Source organism: Epargyreus clarus, unplaced genomic scaffold, assembly GCF_041222505.1.
Source record: "Epargyreus clarus isolate Ecla_fem2 unplaced genomic scaffold, WU_Ecla_fem_2.2 ptg000018l, whole genome shotgun sequence".
NCBI classification, from domain to species: Eukaryota; Metazoa; Arthropoda; class Insecta; order Lepidoptera; family Hesperiidae; genus Epargyreus; species Epargyreus clarus.
Window position 1 is genome coordinate 14,115,983 of NW_027332226.1, and position 17,379 is coordinate 14,133,361.

Sequence of the window (17,379 nt, forward strand, 5' to 3'; positions counted from 1 at the left end):
ATTAATAGACAAAACATTTTGAGTAAGTATTTAAACCTACATTTTTAATTTCTGTAATCCCTGTGGAATGAGTAAGCTACGTTTAAAACAAATGACCGTAAAAAGTTGTGCGATAAATTGCTTTTGGAGGGAAGTCGTGGCGAGTAATGAGTCAGGCAGTTTTTGTTTTAGAAGCGTTCGGAGGTGGCCATTCTTCAATATTCGGCTCCCTCGCTTTGTTCCTTGCTTTGAATTTTGGCACCTCGTGATAGTTATTTCAACTTAATTGCGAGGGTTCAAAAATACAAAGTTATATTTATCTCTTTTTCTTTGCTCATGTCATAAGCATGATATTGATCTAGTGTAAAATAAATATAAGCGAATATTTTATTATTTTTCATTTAATGATATAAATTAATAATAATTGTAAAAATATATCATTTAAGTATTAGAAGTACTTTATAATTTTTCGAAATAGTATTTAGTAGGTATTCATGGAGTTGAAGTATAAAGGGATACTTACATGAGTCAATGATATTTTATAGGTAGGTTTTATAAGTTTTACATGTATGCATGAAGTGATGAAATTTAATTTAAAGCTCTCTATTGAACTTGATTTTGAAGGAACAAGTTTATCGTCTGATAACTTGCACGTCCTTGCCATTCCGCCTTTTTTATTTCTGTTTCAGTAACTAATTTGTTCTTCACGTTCAGAGTAACGTAATAACATTATATTTGCGTATCATAATAACAGTATCCGTAGTTGCGAGGAGGAATGTAGGAGACCTGGGATATAAGGACTTAATAATAAGGATTTCAATTAAATATGAGAGTGGCTTATAAAGGCAGGCATTTGTCATTACGTGCATAGCCAAAAAGAAAGAATCCAAGGCCGAAACGGCAAAGACGCCATATTGTTGAGCTGTCAACGTCAACTTGCATTACTGTCAAATTTATTTACAATTTCATTGCACTGCAGCTGTAGCTATTCATAATAAATTTTCCATTTTGTAATCTCAAATAAGTGAAAACCATTTTCGAAATGAGTTGTTTCGAGAATATTACGCTGCCAAGCTGTGTGTGGTTCGAGAGTGGAGAGAAAAGGAATATTTTGTCGTCTATCTGCGCTGGACTCCTTGTAAGTAATATGGATGAGTGATTCACTGTCGCATTTCGCTTTTTAGGGTAATCCAATATTTCTGATATAGAATTTTTGATGTTATCAGATATTCTTTGTTGTATGAAATGATTTTTTTATGCTATACAATTTGATACTGAATAAACAAGTAGTTAAAATGATGTCAGCTCCTAATGACGCGAGTAGGAATTTTTTAGAAATCTGTGCTATTACTTAGTGTTTTGTACATTATTACAATAAATTCTTGGGTGTTTCTATTGTTTATCATCTATAGGCCAATCCAAGATTACAAATTTATAAACTGCTTCTTTTGGTTGTAAATTTATAATAATTATAATGCAATTATAACAAAAAAATCTTTAATCATAGTCCTGGAATAGGATTCCCAATCTTATCAATACAGTAAAATTGTAGCAAATTTTATTGTCCTTTTAATTTGTGGAATTTGTCAAGTGTATCTGGATGGCTAAATCCAGAACTATCGAAATAGCAAAAAGTATTTAAATGGTCACGGAGCCAATTTTGATAAAATCTAAAACTATTATATTAAACATATGCACAACCCTGGTACAGAATAAAATGTGTTCATTTCTTTGTTTAAATGTTACATTATGAGTCAAAAACTAAATTTAAAAAATCTACAATCCTAGTGCAGGATAAAATGTGTTAATTTCCTTGTTTGAGATGTTTGAATCACAATTAACACATTTTGTTTATATCTTTATAATATAACTATAGCTTAAGTATTCCACCACTAAATTTATATACTTGAATTGATAATGATGTAAATCTGATTCCAGTTCTTCACTGGGTGGTGGTTCATCATTGATGCAGCCTCCGTCTACCCGAGAGACCTGCCAGATGCAGCCCATGTTTGTGGTGTGATGGCAACATTGTCACTTGTCATGGTCAACTCTGTTTCAAATGCACAGGTAATAGAATTCATGATAATGAACAACCTTTTGAGTTAGTGTAGCAATTGCAAGTATCTTTTAAAAATAACTTTTTAACACTCATAGTCATACAAACTAATGAGTGTCTGAGCTCTGATGCATTATATATAATTACCTTTGCGAATTAATTTATTAGCTGGTCTGTGATAAGACTTCAATCTTATTCAAGGTTAGTTACAGGTTTATATAATAGTTGCTAATTATGAAAACAATTCTGAATCATAGAGCTCATGTTACACAAAAGCTAATGTTATGAACTAATAATCTAGGACATAGGATGGTGCACCACTCACTTGACAATTGACCTTAAAAATCAAACCAGAACTCTTACAGTACTATTATGAAACAAGTATTGGTGTGACCATGTTAACAACAAAATCTAAGCATGAAGAGTTCTAAAATTTGAGCAGTATGTTACTTGACATTAATAGCTTACCCCCATTATTATTAATCCATCTATCCAATGTCTGACTATCAGAATCGAAATTCAGCAATTTCACCATATTGGAAATTGTCAAATATCAATCTTTGATAAGCGAAACTCGGATAGATTGAATATTAATAATAGACATTAATGATCCATTTGTCATCTCCAGGTCCGTGGTGAGACATACACGGGCGGGTGCATGGGCCCACGAGGCGCGAGGCTGTGGCTCTTCCTAGGATTCGTTGTGGGCTTCGCATCTCTCATCGCTGCATGCTGGATACTCTTCGCCAACTATGTCACTGCTGGTATGATCTATGTATATCTGTTTTTGATTATTTGATCTGGTATCTTTTTATTTATGTTAAAGTAGTAGGAAGTCTATCTGATATCTGATAATCAATCAATCAATACAAAAATAAGTCAATCTGTAAGTACTTAGTGGTCACTGCACATGAACATCTACAACCATAACTACTTAACACTACTATTGCAAAATGGAAATAAAATATATATATATATATATATATATATATATATATATATATATATATATATATATATATATAATTTTATAGAATAAACCACAACATAGTTTTTTCTGAAATTTTTCATAAAGCTATATTGGTATAACATGAATTTAATGAACACTGTAACTAACTTTACAATCATTACACGGAATTAATGAATTAAATAATTGACATGGCATCTTGGTTAAATAATGAGTTTTGAAGATTTTTTATGTAAATAATTTTGATGAATTTAGCATTGTACGGAAAACACGATAATTGTTTTAAAAAAGCGAAAATCATTAAAAAATCCTTTTCTTAATATTATTTATTTATTAATATTATTTTATAAAAAAATGTCGTATTTTCTTTTTGAGCCTAATGAATTTATAATCCGAAATGAGAAAGATACAGATTATAAAACCTATATTTTTTATTTTCCAGGCAGCAACAAGCACACATGGCCTGGTGTGAGCCTGTTCATGCAAAACGCTTTCATATTCGCCGGCTCTTTAGTGTTCAAATTCGGACGCACTGAGGACGTGTGGGGCTAATTTACAATGGTAACATTTGCTACCCTATGCCGTAATTCATTGGATATTAATTGCATTTCACCGTGAAAATTGTGCTTGTAGGTAATTTTTTAAATCTGAACATTTAAAAAAGTCTACTTCAAATTAATTTAATTTTATAGCAAAATTTTAAGTAAAAAATTAGGACTTAAGGAAATATTTACATCCTGCTAAAATGTTTGACACATAAATGAAAAATAAGTAACTTCTGTTTTCATATAGGTATTAATTATGACAACATTTATTTCACACGGTGAATGTCACAAACTAAGAAAACTGAACTCAAATTAATAAAAGTATAATAGACTTTTACACTGACAGTAATTTTAAAATACTCGTAAAGTAATATTTTCATCTTTATATAATATATGTATTTGTGAGTAGCAATTGGGTGGTCGTTGCCGCCCACAGGCATGTGCAATGTGCTCTAGTGGCTTAAGGGGTGGGGCGGAATGAGCGATCCGAAATTTGCGAAAAACATTGCATGATTATTAATAACGGACGATAGATTATAAAGACTAGGTACATTCAAAACTTTCATCTCATACCAGTCACTGCTGATTCCATTTTCTTGGCATTATTATTTTCAGTTTTGGTTTAAGGATAGCTAGAAAACATTTTGTTTATAAATCATTAGAGATTAGATACATCCAATCTATATACGGGTTCCGTTCAGTGCCTGCACTCTGGTTACAACCAATCAATTTATAATAACCTGAGTTTTAGTTTAAAACTAACTTTACATTTGAGGGCAAAAAATTATATGTGCCAATAGCTCAATCTGAAACTGTAAGTTGGAGTGTAAGCACTGAATGCTGCCTTTTTTATTTATGAACAAAACTGACATTAATTTAAAAAACTACATGTATCCATATTTTTTATAATATTGCAAGTGTAACACTAAACAATCCAATTCTAAAAATGTATAACAACTTTACTTCATTTAATTCCTATTTACTCAGGTTAAAAACATGACATATTCTATGCTACATTTTATCCAAAAACTAATAGATATATAAATTAAAAAAAACTTTTTACAAAATTATTACTGTCAGTTTTGTTCATTAACAAAAAAATATTTAGTTTAATTTTAAGTGGTTATTGATATTTATTTTCATAAAAAGCCTTCAATTATTTATTATTGGTTTGTTGTATCTTTGAATGAGATAGGCAAATCTAGAACTGTTTATAGTATTATTTTATATTTCATTATTATGTCAAATTGTGAAAAATTGACACCGCTGCTGCACACAATAATATTGTGAGTAATACACAAATATTACACAGTCAATATTATAAGTTCACAGACAAACTATTATCCTTATAAATATTACAAATGCGATTGTCACGAAATTTTGTACGCAAGTTGTCAGGGTTTCAGAAAAAGACATAGGATATATTATCTTATCTGGAAAAAAGAACTGTTCCCAAAGGATAGAAAAAAACAACTATTGACATCACCTCTGACCGCGAGTGAAAGCTAGATAATTTTATTATTTGCCAATAATATTGTGTGCAGTTGCATTAATTCCAATTGATTCATTTCTTTCATCAGATCATATGTGAGGTTGTAAAAAACATTCAAATATTTATTAGGTATAATATATTATTTACATTAAAATACATATTCTGTAGAATTTGCAATTATAACTATTAAACAGGATAAATTATTTTGTCAAATTATATAAAACTAAGAGAGTCTAACAAAATACGAAGGAGAAATAAATAATTATTGCTTTGTATTATTATTAACTGTAACATTTATTGAAATAAAGATCTTATAGAATAATTATGAGTATTTCATTTGTGATGTGTTTATAAACTAAAACTACTTGACTTTAAAGAACTTTGATACACTTGCATTATACTTAACAATGGTAATTAAAATATGGCATCCAAAGAACATAGAATATTCATGACATGGTCTTTGACCTACGGTTTATGGTATATTTAAATGAACTCGGAAAAGTAATTTAAATATAACCATACCAAAACGATAAACATGTCTCATAATAGTGAGGTTACTGACACAACTTGATTTACATAGGTGTAGTAAAGTTACGATGTCATGAAGTTTTCTACCTCTAATATTTTTTTATATCATAAGTAACATTTTAGCACCATACCTACATAGTGTATTTAATTATTAGGTAAATGCGGCTTTTTTATATTCATGTTCAGTAACTTATGTATCAAATAAATTATAATTCAATCAATCGACTCGTTTCTTGAAATTTGCTTACTATAGACTCGAAATAACAATTGAAATTTTGCACCGAAAACCTTAAGTACGTTCACACGATCTTAAAAAAACGATTGGATTATTTATCTTATATAGTTATCCATCGGTGCGTCGTCATCGACACATGTCCTGGTGCCATAGCCGACTGGCAAGCAGAGCTGGTTGACGTCGCAGTTGCCGTTCCTGTTCTGGCACACGTTTGTGGCACCCGGGCACTGGTCTGGCGCCACCGCCAGCCCAAACAGACGGGATGTAGTCGAAATCGGCACTAATCCTCTCACTTGATTTACGGTGTCGATGTACTCGATTTTTTGCCTGTTGATTTTAAAATTTTGTTGATTATAGGTTAAAGACATGGTAATTTATATGTTTGTGGAATATCATCTCAAATAAAAAAGCTGTCAAAAATGTAGTAATTTAGAAATTGTATTGAAAGAAACTTAGAAAGGGCTGCAACTTGGAAGGAATATGGGCTCTTAACATCGTGGTAAGTTTTACGAGAACCTATTTTACCTGATAGTCATCAGGTAAAATAGGTGCGATCACCCATCTTCCATCGCACCAATTTTCGCGAAGTTTAGAGGATATCCCAAGAGTTCAAGAGCTATTCCAGCAGTGACTTACCATCAGATTACAACTACTACTAACTACTTTATTTAAAAAAGGGATCAGTCTACCTTATAAATCAAAAGTAAAACTTACGTCCTCCAGTCGGTCCAATAGAATTTATCACCGCTGATCGCCAAGCCGAATGGATACGAGCAATTAGAAGCCACAGTTTCGCTCTGCCGCGTGTCGATGGTCACACAGCGTATGCTGAAGAGCCCAGCATCCGAATAACAAAGTCGATCGCGCGTCCAGTCGATGGCGAGCGAGTTGGGCAGCTTCACGTTCAACTTGTCGAGGAATACGCCACGCTGCGAGCCGTCCATGTTCGCCCATTCGATCTTCGGGTCCGCTCGGTTCCAGTCGGACCAGAAGATCTTTCTGTAGATGAAATTACGTGCACAGTGTATTAATCGTCACCATGCAAATTAGTATGGTCATAAACTTATTAATATTATTTGATTACCTAATTCATAGTGAAATATGCCTCACAAGTCACGGTATGTAATAAATTTAAATCTAAAAAACATTATGCTATAAAGCATTATTGACAATATGATATACAAAAACAAACGATTGGATCGTTTTTTATTACAGTAAACATATGTATAGTTTAGATGAAAACATCCTTAAAATCATTGGTTTCATTAAACATAATATCTATATCAGAAAAAATAAATTTAACTTTCATTGAGTCAAAATAACGGCCAACGTAACGAGAAAATTTAGATTTTTTTAAATATTATAACTTACCCTAATCCAGGGTGTACTGCTATACCCCTGGGATTCGCGATGCCAGCCCCGGAGAACAAGACTTTCCGCACTTTGGTGTCCATGTTGGCCACTTCGATTGTCAGTTTCTTGGAGTCTGTCCAGAATATGTTTCTTGCGGCCCAGTCTATAGCCAGACCCTCGGGGGATTTCACATCTAGAAATATCATAATCATCATAAAATTCACCTGAAGAAATATATTATTTTCAAAATCTTTACCATTTCTCTTGGGAACACTTTAGAAACACTGGTGGCAGTGATAGCCTAGTGGTTAAGAAACTCAGCCTCTCGATCATGTTAGTCCGAGTTTCAAATCCCAGGCACGCACCTCTCATTTTTCAAAGTTATGTGCGTATTAGAAATTAATTATCACTTGCTTAACGGTGAAGGAAAACATCGTGAGGAAACCTACATACCTGAGAGATTTATAAAAAAAATATCTCAAAGGTATGTGAAGTCCACCAATACGCACTTGGCCAGCGCGGTGGACTATGGCTTAATCCTTCTCATTATGAGAGGAGACCCGTGCCCAGCAGTTGGACAATAACGGGTTCATGATGATGATGATAGGTGTGATATGGTGCCATGAAGAGTACTTACCAGTGGGCAAGAACTGTTCAAATCCGGACCCATCGTACGCGACACGCTTGATAGTGTTGCTGACAACATCTCCCCAGTATATCCTCCCTGTTAGGCAGTCTACGTCCACACCAACCGCAATCTGGTAGACGGCACTATTGAGTGGTGTGGCGAAGTCTCTCGGCGTGTTTCTGAAAGGCACTTTGTAGATAGTTGAGCCGTCGCTCGCTACCAGGAAGTTGCCAGCCAAGCGCGGGTTGAGCTCGCAGTAGCTCCCATTCCCATTGTACCCAGAGTTGCAATCACACTCGTATCCATCGTTCGTTTTAAGGCAGGACGCGTGGATGTCGCACATGTAGGGATTGGTTCGGCAATTTACCTGTAATAAAAGCAACAGGCTGATGTAACAACCGAACAAGAAAATATTATTGCTGTATATGAAGCACGGGAAGGCGGTAGAACCCTTTGTGGTTCTATTTCTACCTAATAACAGCAGTGTTAGGCGCTGCTGTGTTCCGTTTTGAAGGGAAGTGGTAAGGGAGACAGACTTCCGAGACGTTCCAGCTTAGTCCTCAGGGGTAGCGGCGCATCTGTGCCCGACCTCAGGTAGAAATATCTAATCCTCCCGGGGTTAATTACAGATGTCCATGGGCGGTAGTAGCCACTTACCATCAGGTACCAACTTTATGCTCGTCTGCTACTCCTATATTGTAAAAAAAAACGTCTAGCACAGTAAAGCCCATCAAAATATTTTGTTATTTATCTTACCTCTTCATTACAAGTATATCCATCTCCAACGAACCCATCCCTGCAAACACATTGGAACGAGTTATCGCCGCGTGTGCACACCGCATTCGGGTTGCAGTCGTTGTACACGTCACACGTCCTCCCCTGAGGCGTGCATTGAGATATCCCTTCACCCTCGTACCCCTCGTCGCAATGGCAGTAACTGACGGCATCCGTTTCATCGTAGAGACACGACGCGTGCTCAGCGCAAACAGCGCCATTGCACAGCTGGCCGTCAGGAATGCAAGCGTCATTCTGATCCTTGATATAACCTTCAATGCACTGACAGACGTACTCCCCATTGACCGCGTCTGGCCGGCATTCAGCGTTGTACTCGCAGTCAGAGTTGTTCGTGCAACTGAAGTTTGGTCTGCAGATGTACCCGTCGCCGTGGTAGCCGGCGTCGCACACGCAGATCAGCTCACCGGCTGCCGTGTCGATACAGTGAGCGCTGGGCCCACAGGAACAGTTAGGACCAGTTTTCTCTATACATTCGTAACCATCGCCTTCATAACCCTGAGGGCAGACGCAATGGCCAAGTTCTTGGTCCGCTGAAGGACTATACGGCTCAGGAATATTTATGGAGCATACAGCGTTTGGCGGACAATCAGTATCGACATAGCATGTAACTGAAAAATTTAAAACTCGTTAGTATAATATCCATTTACATTTATCAAATGCGAAAATACAAATGTAGCTTTATAAGTCTGAAATAACGCGGACAATTTATTTAAAAATAAAATAGGACACGATATTAATAAACTTGCATTTTTCTGTGTCATTCGTAATTATTTCTAAGAATAATCTTAAATGACATACGTAGGTTGGTCAAGCGCATTTGTATGTAAACACTATTACTCATTCTTATTTACTTTTATCAAGCTCAAAAATACTTTTACAGGCAATTGCAATAGGTACAGACTAATTTGGAACGTTATTTAAATAGTATAATAAGTGTGAAAATTTTCCTTCTTTAATTATTATTACTTACTTGCTGTATCATTAGCGTCTGGAATAGGGTTTGGAACATAATAGCTGTCAAGGCGACATAGTTCATTGTTTCTTTCATCTTTGATGCTCGAATACCCAGGTGGACACACACAACCATAAAAGTCACACTCAGGAAGAACAAAGGTCTCGTTATACTCTGCTTCGGTTACTGGAGCACTTGTTGTGGTTAGTACAGTAGCTTCCGGCCTCGGTGTAGTTTCTACGACTTCGGAGGAGGGATCTCTAACACAAGTAATACCATCTCCCAAGTAACCCGGTTTACATTCACATTTGTAGAAGTTCACGTAGGGCGAAAACGCGCAATAACCATTGGGGGAACAGTTGTCGCAATTATTTTCAGGTGTTTGAACTTGCGTGCACCTTTGTCCATCCCCGTTGAAGCCAGCATTACATACACAATAAGCTGCCTCGCCGTAATTCTCAACACATTTCGCATTTGGATCGCAATTCATTGTTCTACATTGAGATGCACGCCTGCAACTTATGCCGTTTCCCTCGAAACCTTGACGGCACACGCACTGGAACCCGCCATCGTGGTTGTAACAGTCAGCATTTACGTCACAATTATTCGCTCCAGATACACATTCATCTATATCAACACAAGATACGGCGTCATCCACATACACATTTGTAAATCCTGGCTGACAGACGCAGTCAAATGATTCGCCACTAACGACACAAGTACTATGGAGTCCGCAAGTTTTACGACCCTCAACACACGGATTCTCTTGACCTGCGTTCGCAATTCTGTTACTCATTGCGTACCTTATTATGTTTTCTCTCACTTCATAGCCCAAATAATTTTTCGTTACTTTCAACATCATAGGTATGGTGTCTTCTTCTGAGGATGGTAGGAACCGGCATGGGTTGTATGAAAATGATTGTGACACTATTTGTTCGTATTTCTGACCGCTCCCTTTAATGGTAAACATACGACTCGATGCACTTTGTATTAATCCTGGCGTAACGATGGCATACTGCTCTTCATACTCGGCTATTTCGACTTTAGTGCCTATTGGTACCACTGGAACAGTACCGTTAATGTATGTCTCTATAATAATTTGATCAAACACATCATGCCCCATATATTCTTGGGAAATTTCTACTTTATCGTCAGTACCAGGGAAGGTTACAGAAGCTGTATGATTGAAAACTGATCCTGTTAACTGATAACCATTTCGAGCAGTGCCAGATGGTTGGGCGAAAAGCCAACCGACAACTCCACCTAGTACATTTAAAAGCAACAAGCTGTTACCAAGATTTGGCGGAGCTTGTGACAAGGCCGTGTATGATTTTCCATCTGCGACAACTACGTACGCTTGTATATCTACGTCATTAAGATTTATATTATTTATAACACCATTCAATTTCCCATGGATTCTCAATGGCACATCATCTTTGATGCACGATTTTCCATTTCCGTAAAAGCCATCGTTACACTGACAACAGATACCGGCTTGGTAGTCTACGCATCTGGCATGCGTATGGCACACACTGGGTCCACTTTGTGCACAGGTTTTGCTTTCCTCTGCAATTTCTACTTCGACTTCATTATATTGATCTGGTACGGCGATGTTGCCGTCAGGGAGAATGCGACCAACACGATATACGTATCTGCCAGGCTCTTGAATATTAGACCACCTGAAATTAACAAAATATATTTAAAATATACTGCTATAAATTGTTTTATTATAATTGTATTTTTCAATTTGATTTATTCTCGATATAATAAGAGTATCTGCTTGTTTTGGGATTAAAATGACGTAGTGTTTTTTTTTGTTATACATGGACTACTCATCAACAATTTTATTTACATACTCATTTATTGTATTACAGATTGTGTAACGCTATTTGTGACAGGAGATACTCACGAAACGACATTACGGATCTGATGGCTTCCCGAGCCTCGCAAAGTAAACAGTCTGCCATCTTCAGCGACGAATCCAGCTTGTGCCTTTGCTTCTGGCAAGCCATTTGGCAGCGTTTCTCTGTTTATCCACTGGATCTCGCGTTCTGGGTACAACAACTCCACAAAACTCTCCGTTCCGTTGCTAATCACAGCTATTTGGAAACTGTTCTTGCGCTCTTGACGGCTTTCTGTATATGTTACGTCCACCCACGTAGCTATGAACACACTTGTTGGTTTGAAGTCATAGTAATCGTGGAAGTTGTTCTGAACGCTCTCTTCGGCTTTTGCTATTATGTGAGATTCACTGGTTTCTCTGTACCAAACTGTACCACCCTGAGTGGTGTCGATATTGGAATAGAAGGCTGCTATCGAAGGGTATGGTAGTGGAAATTCTGTGTTCATAAACGAGGGTATATCAGATCTAAAAGACAGCACGCCATGGTTGTTGACCTGTGAACAATAGATAACAATAATCAAATAGTTAAAATAGATACTTGCGTTAATAAACGTAATTAATACAATAATTAACATGAAATAGTCTGTTTCTAAAATAGCAACTGATATCAATGACCCTATGACCGAAACTTAGCTAAATGCTGATTCGTGTCTACAATCTATTATTGAATGTTACTATAACCACACCAAGTTAAATGTTTGACGGTTCTTTGAAATAATTCCCTTTAATTTTATAAAAAAATGTAAAAATCGCATACCACCTTATTAGGCGCTTATAAGGCACTCTCACTCACATACCTTTAAAATTTAATAGAACTCTTAAGCATAGATATCAGGTAATTAATTTGGAATAAGCGAATTTAATATAGGCAAACCTAAGTTTTACATATCATAATTAATATATGCATATGAACATATAGAATTCCTGGTATTTACCCATTCTCATTTATTTGTTTACTTTTACAGTGCTATCGATGTGTAAATGCTGAGTTAAAAAGCATACGACATAATTTATCACACCACTTAAATATTAATATGAAATTTAATTACTTATTGCGTAATTTATGTAATTTTAAATTAAAAGTAGGTATAACATCTGTGAGTATTTAATAAAACATTTTCTAACTGATAACAACGCATCGCTATTTGATTTAAAACATGAAATTTTGCACAGAAGTTTGACATTAATAAACACCAACAGTTTGAATATTCAACCTTTACAGAGGCTAAATAAAGATATTGCATCTTGTCTATATAAAATCGAAATAGCAAACGAGCATTCAGTCCAAGAGGTCACTGGACATGGATGCCCATGGACAAGATGCGCTGAAGATTTTTAGGAACTAAGTTGATTGCCTACTCGTGTGTAAATAGCAAAAGAATTTAAAGGTATTTAAGAAAGCTGATATCTTAAGGCGTATATGAAGCAATGTTTCTGTAACTAACATTTCATAGACAGATGAAATTATGGAACAATTTTATCATCACTACTTCCAACATCTTGTACCTAACGAATAGTACCTAACTAAGGTACGTGTAAAATATACGAAGAGTATTCTTTACGTAATATTACATACTTAGTAGCTTATCTAAAATGATTAGGCAGGCATGACCCGCTAGGTGATAATATATCAAGTGTTACACATTTATGTAAGTAAAGGTCCCGACTCTTGCCTAACTTGCTGATAACGAGGTCTCCTAATTTGTAATGTTTCTTATTAAAATTCGCTTAAGAATTATTGAATGTCATTACTTTATGTTATAGAATGTAATAAAATAGACTGCTCATAGAACGTTTTGTGGGATAAGTTTGTCAATTGATCACAATCTTTGAGGAGACAGAAGACGCTCATTTAGACATGATGATTTAAGGCAAAAAAAACACACAATTCAATGAAATTAGATTTAAGCTAAACTAATAGCCTTACATTAGTATTCCTTATGTCATGGATACCATACGAATGGCACAAATAAAGAGATAATTCTACACTCACACACACCTTTACTATCACAAGAATTTTCAACAAGTAAAATTGTAGTATAAAGATTAAAGACTCCTCCATTTGTAAGGCTCTTCTTGTACCCAGAAGTGGGACATAAAGAGTTTACAGCCAAAAGGGTAAGAGTATTGGCATATTTAAATGGTGAAGCTCAGTTGTGAACACTGGTACTCTTCAAATTTTTCGGAAACCAGCCAAAAATGCTAAGTACGCCAATGTATACAGAAAACATTTTAGGTGCTAAGATGGATTATAAACAGCAGTCAGTGACCGCTGCCATCCTCCACCCACGCGCTTCCGTTGACTGCAACCGAATCTTATCGCTGTTGCGAATAATTGCAATTGTTTCAGCACAGTATACAATGGTACATGTCATCGAAATTATCTGCAGTAGCCTTGAGTATCATCCTGAGCCCAATATTGTTAACAGCTGCCTCTGGACACTAGTCTCAGAATGGTAAATTGGGTCATAAAACAAAAAGAACAGGACTGCCGTCACACAATTTTAAGAACAACATGAAGAAGTTTGAAATAAAAAAGATTATTCACGATATTCAAAGACACTTAACGCTATGTGTTTATTATAAATTAGCTATCACTTGATTAATTAAAGATGATGTAAGAAAACATCGTGATTGATATTTCTTAAAAAAAAAAAAAATTGTCCAGGCGGTGGATAATGAATTAATCCCCTCTTGCTCCGAGAAGAGACGGGCAGCAGCGGGACAGGAATGGGTTGCTGAAGACACGATATTTACTTTACCTTTAGCTAGAATGTTATATCCCACTATTGGGTTCGGTTCCTTCTCTACAAGTGTTATACTCGATCGGTAATTGGCATGAACATTTTTTTTTCGTTCAAAGGAAAAAGTATAAAGTATCTAAATTGAAGAAAATCTTTTCTTTGGTTTGATTTGATCGTATGATATATTTTATTATATCTTTGTCCACCAGTTCCCCAGTAATTTTTAGTCTACAAACATGTTGGTAGCAAGACTAAAGTAAGAATTGTTTGTTAGAAATGATTCACAACTAGTATTGAGGAAACAAAAATATAAATATTATTGAGAACTTAATAATATTCGTGTTTTAGAAACATCGACATTCTAAACAAACCACAAGCTGTTGCATCATTTTAATTATGTACAGATACTTAGAAACGTGTTAATGTTTTAAAATATAGGTACTTATATCCCTATTCGATTCATATTTTACATTCTACGCCTATACTTAGTATCTTCTTTGGCTGCAACATTCCTCACCAGTGGAGGAAAGCTTTTTTTATAATATAGGGATAGCAGACGAGCATGCAGTCCACCTTATGGTAAGTGGCTACTGCCGCCTATGAACATTTGTATTCAACCCCAGATAGAATTACATATTCGAACCAGACGTCGGCCATAAATGCGCCACAACCCCTGACGAATAAGCTGCAACGCATCGGAAAAGTATGACTCTCTTACCACACCCTTCAAAACAGAACACAGCAGCGCTTAACACTACTATTGATAGGCAGAAATAGGTGTGGTGGTGGTAGCACCCTGTTGCTCCAATCGGATTCTTGGATTCCGTATTTGATCCCTGAATTGATAAACGGATTAGTGGATCTCGTTTGTTGTTTTGAAACCGCCCATAAAGCCGTCATGGTTTAACAGCTACTGCCCTATGATAACAAAACTGAGACCGAAAGCACCGAAAGCTTATCATGTCTACCGAAGTACGGAAGCTTAAATGATTTATCCAAATACCATGTATTCAACGTTGCTTAACTTTGTAGATACATTGAGATCTATACAAGCTGAGGAAATATGCGCGGTTGTTTACAGAATATATGAGATACACGGTTGTTTACAATACAGACCTACATACATACATACATAATAGTATTAGTAATAGTACGTAGTAGTAGTAATAGGTATAACAACGTTTAATATCTTATGACGAATAATTCAAAAGTTTGCGGTTCGCGAATTTTATATGATTTTTATTTTTATCTGCAATTTTTTGACATAATGAAATGAGCATGCAGTTTGGGACCCTAGGACCATTATTGCTTGAAGACCTATCTTGATCTCAGTAGGACCTGCAGTTAAAAGTAGGTTTATATTTATCACATATAAGGAGGTATATTTATCACGGTTTATTCATAGAACACGATAGGTACTGTTCTGTCAGTGGAAAGGTTACATCGAGTGTTATTATCTGGTAGTATCCCACAGGATATGAACGCATATAGGTAATCTTTAAAGTTGAGAGCATATAATACTAACTTATAGCTGCGGTTCTCTTAAAATAAGAAGAGCTGAGGTCCTAGGGCTAATATAATACCAATGAAGACCATTTGACTACCATGTACATTTGTAGCAAGTAAAAAAATAATATCTAACAGGAAATATTGCAATCAAAACCAGGATTCCGATATGGAAGAATGAAGTCAACAATATTTCGTTACCAACACTGTTTGCCAATTTTTATTAAGCTATATTATTAGCGAACAGGAGAGACGGAAACGTTCCCTCTTATTTTATCTATTGAGTGTAGATAAAAATTAAATGAAAGAAAATTACTCACAAAGATAGACTCGTAGACTTCGCCGTAGAACACAATGGGCACGTTTAGGGGTAGCTCGCGGGAGGCCTGTTCGGGGCCTCGCGGCAATTGCTGGTCCAGGCCGACGCCGTGCGGGTAGAACTGGTCGTGCGTCACCGCGCACGCGCAGGCGGCCAGCGCGAGCAAGCCCACGCGCGTCCACATGGCACCAACTCCGGAACACTACTACACTGTATGAACGCACCCGGTTGTATGGACTACTGACTACCGGGACGCGTTCACAGATCACTTTACTCCCAGAGATTTATTTACCTACTGCATAAAAACTAAGTATTTGTACCACCTATTTTGTCCTTTTTTTTCCAGAAAAAATAGTAAACAATATTATTAATCCCGTGGTATTTGGGAAGTTTTATAGTAGAAAGCTTCTAATCAGCACATTTCTACGAATAATGTAAAATCGGCTGATCGCTCTATACTCAAATTAAAACATTAACTTCGTATGTATTTCAAGCAAAAAGTAAATCGGTAAATATAAATTTTACAAAATTTTCGAGCTCAGTAGGTAGGTGTACGACTAAAACCTAATGGGCATCTGCCCACTGTATGTTTATTCATATTTTTAATCACTTGGTTCTTTACAAATCATGCAGAAGAGTATCACAGACCAACTTAGACACACAATTTATAACAACATCAATTATTACAATATCGATAACACACTGCACTGTACAACTGTGCATATAAATACTACCGACAGGATAATTTATTTATCTTTTGCCAACAGGGATTCTAATTACACTGTTGATCATCGTAAATTACCTCAATAATTTTTAAGAAAGAAAAACAATTATTATCTCACTATTAACTATACCTTGAAATCTGATCTAAGTGTTACCAATTGTGTTTCTGTTTCCAATAGGCAGTAGGCACACGCTTGTGAACTAATGAGAATAATTCATGAATGATTAATTTGTTAATGACTTTGTTTACATCTCAATTACGCTATTGTTTACTTTCAAGGGGAAGGTAAACAGGAGTATCCGTTTATCTTTCCCTAATTTAAAAACAAATATTTATGAGAACCGAAAGTAATACGTTATTACTTGTAAGTGCCTACTACATAACGTGTTAATAATATTTCAGAAGTAAAATACAGTATGTATGAAACCTTTCAGCTATTTTTATGTTTACATACCACTTTTATTTGGAACATATCTACAACTTAGTGACTGGGATGCAAGAGAAAATAATAAAACCTATTATCTACTACTATACCTATAATATATTACGAAAATAACAGTAAGAAAACTCGCAATGTTTCCACACACTTCTCATTACTGTAAATTTAATGAACATTTAAATGGATCATAATCATTACAGAAATTAGCTTC

The 17,379-nt window shown here is 35.6% G+C and overlaps 2 protein-coding genes across 2 annotated transcripts; one reads left to right on the top strand and one right to left on the bottom strand.

Moving 5' to 3' along the window:
* Positions 1-917: 917 nt before the first annotated feature.
* LOC140749643 (transmembrane protein 50A) lies at positions 918-5,364 on the top strand. Its single transcript, XM_073082755.1, has 4 exons — positions 918-1,117; positions 1,918-2,049; positions 2,667-2,802; positions 3,448-5,364. Exons 1-4 carry the CDS (start codon positions 1,022-1,024, stop codon positions 3,555-3,557), a joined length of 474 nt encoding a protein of 157 aa, XP_072938856.1. The 5' UTR covers positions 918-1,021; the 3' UTR covers positions 3,558-5,364.
* Positions 5,162-16,219, bottom strand: Ldlr (low density lipoprotein receptor). Its single transcript, XM_073082754.1, has 8 exons — positions 16,007-16,219; positions 11,443-11,930; positions 9,552-11,212; positions 8,543-9,189; positions 7,796-8,153; positions 7,177-7,351; positions 6,520-6,804; positions 5,162-6,132 (listed from the first exon to the last, which is right to left on the bottom strand). The coding sequence occupies exons 1-8, from the start codon at positions 16,187-16,189 to the stop codon at positions 5,901-5,903; spliced, it is 4,029 nt and encodes a 1,342-aa protein (XP_072938855.1). The 5' UTR covers positions 16,190-16,219; the 3' UTR covers positions 5,162-5,900.
* Positions 16,220-17,379: the final 1,160 nt, after the last annotated feature.